Genomic DNA, 6,479 nt, shown 5'->3' with positions numbered 1-6,479 from the left:
ACTGTACTAATTCCCTTCATAATTTTAAACACTTCAATCATGTCACCTCTTAATCTTCTTTTGCTTAAACTGAAAAGGCTCAGCTCTTTTAATCTTTCCTCATAATTTGTTATCTGTAGCCCTGGAATCAGCTTAGTTGTTCTTCTCTGGATCTTTTCTAGCGCTACTATGTCCTTTTTGTAGCCTGGAGACCAAAACTGCACACAGTACTCCAGATGAGGCCTCACCAGTGTGTTATAAAGCTTGAGAATAACCTCCTTGGACTTGTACTCCACACACCGTGCTATATAACCTAACGTTCTGTTTGCCTTCTTAATGGCTTCTGAACACTGTCAGGCAGTTGATAGATAAGAGTCCACTATGACTCCTAAATCCTTCTCATAAGGTGTACTCTCGAATTACCGACCGCCCATTGTGTATTCAGACCTAGCTTTTTTACTTCCTATGTGTTATACTTTACATTAAATTTTATCTGTCACAAATCTGCCCAAGCCTGAATGCTGTCCAAGTCCTTTTGTAATGATTTAATAGATTCCAAATCATGCCAATCCACCTATGCTGGTATCATCTACAAACTTAACCAGCTTATTACTTCTATTCCTATCCAAATCATTTATATATATTACAAATAGCAGCGGCCCTAGCACTGACGGCTGTGGAACACCAATCTTAACATCAGCCAGTTCTGATGAGGTTCCTCGCACCATCACCCTCTGCTACCTGTGTCTGAGCCATTTCTGCCCCCATCTACAAACATCACCCTGAACTCCCACTTTTCAGTTTTATGCCCAACCTCTCATGTGGCACCTTATCCAATGCTTTCTGGAAGTCAACACAAATAATATCATAAGATCCACTTTAATCATATCCTTTTGTTGCTTCTGATTGAATTCCAGTATGTTAATAAAACATGACCTACCTCCTGTACTTGCCATGTGCTGCTCAATCTTATCCTTAATAATTCCTTCCATTAATTTTCCTGTGATGCATTTTAAGCATACTGGCCTATAGTTGATTGCATCTGCCCCGTCACCATTTTAATATAATGGAATAATATTTGCCATTTTCCAGTCCCTCAGAATCTCCCCAGTGTGCAGTGACTTCATAAAAATGTGTGTCAAGAGTTTATATATGTACTCGCTAGCCTCCTTAAGAACTTGAGGGTAAATGTTATCTGGGCCTGGTGATTTGTTTGATTTCATCCTATTTAATCTGAGCAGTACTTCTCCCTCTACAATTTCTAAATTACTCAGAACCTCCTTAGTAGTCCCATTTACCGCTGGGAGGTTATCTACTTTCTTGCTTTGAAGACCTAAAAAAAATGCTTATTTAGAGCATCCTCTGTTTCACTGTATCTTTTAATCCTCCTTTACTATTTCTGATGCACTTCATTTCCTCCATGACTGTTCTTTTACTACTAAAATACTGAATCTCTTAGGGTCTTCTTTCGCCTAATCTGCTGTATTGCTCTCCAACTCCAAAGCATTGAGAACAGGCATGTTTTACTCGAGGGAACACAAACCATTGTAAAGACCCTTCTGTTTTATACCAGCTCCCTACAACAACCACATAAAACGTTTTACATCCTTTTCTTTGCTTGCACGTTCAAAGCCCATGCTTCCTTTTTTTGGAAGTAGCTAATGTGTAGCTGTGCCCTCCGTAATATGAATAAATAGGGTCAAGTTTGACATCAGCACTCCCCTCAGAAGTATCTTTTGGCATCATAAAACCATACATACACTAGCTTTCCAATTCTTATTCTGCAATGTTTTAAAAACGATACAACCTATGTATTGAAATTCCACTTGTTTCAGCCACTAGGTCTCTGCATTTGTAGTTTAGTGTGAGGAAATTTGTTCATCTCCTGAACCTGCTCATGTGTCAAATTTTATATAAAATTTATTCTATGCCAGTACCCCATTATACCATTGTCCTCTTTGAAGAAATCATTTTAAAGTAACAAATATGCTTTTTGTAATTTTAAACGTGTCGCAATCCTTATATTCTGCAGTATCAGAATAATCACGTTATCATTTTTCATTTTCTACACTTAAGACTCCACTCAGTTAATTGTCTAGACAGGCACCCACTTTGCCCTCTCGCCACCTTTGTACTGTGCATGGTTCCATATTACTTTGAGGGAGCGGTTGCTGTGTTCAGGCTGACTGTTCAATAAATAACAAATAGCAAGTCATTCCCTGATAAATGCAGTAAAAGTGTTTCTGTTGGTATTACCCCAGCTTTTTCCACTAGCATTCATTTAGCTGCTTGTTTCATGGTTAAAATTCGGTAAAGGAAGGTGTGGGCAGACAGCCATTTTGATTGGGTAGATTTGTGGCATCTTTCCAGGTTGGGAGGCCTTTAAAATGTCTTCACAAAGTCAAGTATTCCCCTTATACGCTGAGTGACAGTATCCCTCAGGTGTGACTCCCTTTTGGACCCCCACAGGCTCGCATGGGAGTTATAGCTGTGCTGGGAAGCCTTATCCCGTTAGAGGCCCCCCTTCAGACAGAGGTCCTGTTTGACTTGCAAGTGCTTCACCTTCCCAAGAGTCCAGAGTGGAGTCGTGCAAAGCTCGCTTGAGAGGTGTGGAAGAGAAAAGAAAACACACAGAAAAGCAATCATTGGGAGTTCTAGAAGAAAGAAAGAACCATTGAAAAGAGAAGCCCTGTAAGTAGGTATTTATTTAATAAAAGACTTTATTTTAACCTGAGACCCTGTAATTGTGTCAGGAGTGAAAGACACCCCCTGCAGGCCACAACACTCTTTCCCTAATTCCTCTATCTGGAGTTTGAAATCATGAATAAATTATGCTAATACTGTACACTCCTTAATTTTTTATTTATTCCAAGTTTATACAAAAATATTTAGACCTCTTAACAATTTACATAGACATCCCCTAACAAAAAAGAATGACATTTTAACCATGAAACCATCCATTTTCCAACCCGCTGAATCCGAACACAGGGTCACGGGGGTCTGCTGGAGCCAATCCCAGCCAACACAGGGCACAAGGCAGGAACCAATCCTGGACAGGGTGCCAACCCACCGTAGGACACACACAAACACACACACCAAGCATACACTAGGGCCAATTTAGAATCGCCAATTCACCTAACCAGCATGTCTTTGGACTGTGGGAGGAAACCAGAGCGCCTGGAGGAAACCCACGGGGAGAACATGCAAACTCCATGCAGGGATGACCCGGGAAGCAAACCCAGGTCCCCAGATCTCCCAACTGCGAGGCAGCAGCGCTACCCACTGCGCCACTGTGCCGCCCTAACCATGAAACAGAAATAATAAATTAATCTACGGTCTCCCGGGTGGCTGAGTGGTCATTTATAATTGAAACCCCTGGAGGTTTATTTTTTAATGAGAACGTAAGTTTTAGTTTTCTGCTCCTCTGTGGACCATCTGACAATAGCATATACGATATTGTAGGCAGTGTGGCATAGTGGGTAAGGCTTTGAACTTCAAACCCCGAGGTTGTGGGTTCTGATACTGACACTGTGTGACCACGAGCAAGTCACTTCACCTGCCTGTGCTCCAAACGGAAAACAAAAGAAGGGTTTCCAATCGTATCTGAAATGTTGTAAGTCCCTTGGGTAAGGTTGTCAGCCAGTAAATGTATTGTCAACTTGGATGTTGATTTTGCCCATTATGAAGCTTTAAATACTGAAAAAAAATCCTTAATTAAGTTATAATTTATTTGTTCTGTTAGGGATTTGTTGTCCGTGTTTACTTTTTATTTACTTTTGTTTCCCCTGTCGCCTGAGGTTAGAAACATAAGCTGTCCTCCTTGCAGTTGTAAAAGGCAACTAAAAGAGGTTAAGTGCTGTAAAATCTTGTGCTCTAATACTTACTTTTGTAATTGTAATGTTTCTTTTACTATGTGTAAAGTACTTCGTATGGAAATGTTATATAGAAATAAATGATCTTTGTTTGAGCTAATTCCCCTTTTAAATATAAAGAGCAAATCCAGGAAAACACATCCGTATAGAACATATCATTAAAAGGTGTAGAGCCAGAGTTCAGATTCCCACTAGAGCAGATTACAAAGTGCTGTGTAAGTTCGCGTTTCTGGCGACATGGCTTGTAGGTAGCATTCAGCAAATCAATAAAATGAGACAGAACGATATAGTACAGTAAACGCAGAACACACCACTTTAAAATATTCATATTATTAAGGACATTAGAAGTATACTATGAAACATATACAGAGATTGCATTCAGTTTGGTTTATTCTTATTATGGCACTCTTCCCTGAGTTCAGGCTGTTGCATAAATTGTTAAAAGTATGACAGCACTAAAGTACACAACAGTACAGCATTCACACGTATAAATGCACACATATACAGGTGAATAACCAATAAAACATGAAATTCAGGGATGCGTTGGGAGTCTAAGGAAAGCTAAGCTGTGTCAGACATTGGAATTCAACAATCAAATAATAAAAGTGAAACAAACAAGTTGCCAGCATTCCTTTCTTGTCCACTTAAGTAAATTTCTCCCATTATGTCCAATATGGAAATGTCTCTTTCGCTCTTATTTTGCAATCCTCTTTGGTGTATGTAGCTCTGGATTTGGTGGTGGCTTTAAATCCAATGCTCCTGGTGCTTCACTGGTAATGTCGGCCTTGTTAATATTCATTAAGTGGATAGGAACCCACCTTCTTTCCATTTTGAAGTCGCATTGTCCAGTTGCGCTGACATCCAGCTCTGCCTGGATGACACCCAGTGTGCCATTGGGACGGTGCATGGATAGATGTATAAAAAGCAAGCACACTTTTTACCTTACTGCGAAGTATTTGTAGTTTTTTTTCATCTTTGTTGGTTGCTACAGGAAGAGCTTGCATGCCCTCTCTAGATTCTTAAAAAAATGTACTTTTTTGAACTTCCACACCAAACCTCTTGCCATTATATACCTCACAGTCCAAGTTTCCAGGGGGGATTAAATTTGGATTATCTTTATTTGTTTGCCTTAGGTTTACCTTCTCGTGTTGTCTATCTGGGCAGCCAAGAATCAGTTCACTCTGGTGCCTATACGTTGTTCTCCATCATCTCCCTCACAAGTTATTTCATTCAAATTGACAGTAAACTTAGAAGACTAATCATTGAAAATGTAGGGCATGCGCTATACTGATAAGTGCAACATAAAACTCTAGTTAGTACCTCGGTGTTTCTGCACCACATTTCCAGAACAGGCTCCAGTACATTGCTGCTGACATTCATCAAGCAACAGATTCTGTCTTACCAAACAGTTGGATTTGTCAAGGATCTTGTATTTCAGCATATGTTAGCTTCTTCGGCTTTTCCTGCAGTAGTGCGTAAAAAAGCAATCCTATGTCCATTTTGTCCATCTCATACAAATCCATTGAGGTCATAGCCTGAGTAGCTACTTCCACGTGCAGAAGATGGTGAGGGAGATCGAAGATCCAAAATTTGGCCTTTTGCACTTCTCCCATCATGCCTATTATTACTTGCTGGGTTGACAGCACTTAGTGCTGCAGGGTTCTGGAAGGTCATTGGATGGCTAGGATAAGCATTGGAGTGGTAGGGTCGAGGATGAAACGGTCGACTTCTGTGGCCCCGATACCTGGCACTTTCACCTTCATTCCTACAGCATGAGAAGCAGAGAACAGCACCACCGAATATGGACAGGAGGGCAGATGCCATGCCCAAGTAAAGTGCTGCTCCAATCTCATACTTAAAACTGGAAGGTACCACTGGGCTGTAGAACATGCGGATAATTTCATTAGTTGTCCAGGAAATAGGAATGATGCAAAAGAAGCCAGCAGCTATGAAACAGAACCCTCCAGTTCCTGCGAGGCGTGATTTAGCATCTGTTCCTTGCATTAAAACAGTACACTTCATCCCAACAATGGCTATAACACAGCCTGCAAGCGACAGCACCATGGAGACGACCATCATGCCTCGAGCAGCCTGTAAGTCCGGTGGCAGAGCTAAAAGAGATTTGTAAGTCTCGCACTGGAAGGTGCCAGTGCTGTAGTAGGCACATTCCATCCAGAGCCCTTTTAAGTACCCCACTGCTGTTATAATGTTTGATCCAATATATGCAGTAATCCGCCAGTGTGGCAAAATGGTGGCCACCAAAGTTAACAGCATTCCCACTATTCCAAGGCAAAGGCCGATAAGCTCTGTGAATATGGAGAACATCTTGTAACTTCAGTAACTTCAACAACAAGGAAGCTGCTGACCAGAAACCAGATTGTGACTAGTCCTGTTTTCAGAAACCTGATGATTAAAAGAAGTGTCTAGTTAAACATTCACTGGTTATAAATCACAATGCCAAGCTGAATCAATAAACCTTTGAACAGCTCCTGTCAGTGTGTTATAGGATTCAACAAATAAAGCCAAAGCATGCAAAGGTGGAGAAGTCAAAGATCTGACGACATACAAAGGTGGAAAAGCCAAAAGACTTTTATCTGGATCTGGAGCGGCTCTTGACTGCAGTGCAAC

The 6,479-nt window shown here is 40.9% G+C and overlaps 1 protein-coding gene across 1 annotated transcript; it reads right to left on the bottom strand.

Annotated features, from left to right (window-relative positions):
• Positions 1-4,223: 4,223 nt before the first annotated feature.
• Positions 4,224-6,268, bottom strand: cldn2 (claudin 2). Its single transcript, XM_028815989.2, has one exon. It carries the CDS (start codon positions 6,174-6,176, stop codon positions 5,361-5,363), a length of 816 nt encoding a protein of 271 aa, XP_028671822.1. The 5' UTR covers positions 6,177-6,268; the 3' UTR covers positions 4,224-5,360.
• Between the last annotated feature and the right edge of the window lie 211 nt (positions 6,269-6,479).

The sequence above is a fragment of the Erpetoichthys calabaricus genome, chromosome 12 (genome assembly GCF_900747795.2).
Source record: "Erpetoichthys calabaricus chromosome 12, fErpCal1.3, whole genome shotgun sequence".
Classification (NCBI taxonomy): Eukaryota; Metazoa; Chordata; class Cladistia; order Polypteriformes; family Polypteridae; genus Erpetoichthys; species Erpetoichthys calabaricus.
Note: the sequence above shows the minus strand (reverse complement) of the source record. Positions and strands in the feature narration are given on the sequence as shown.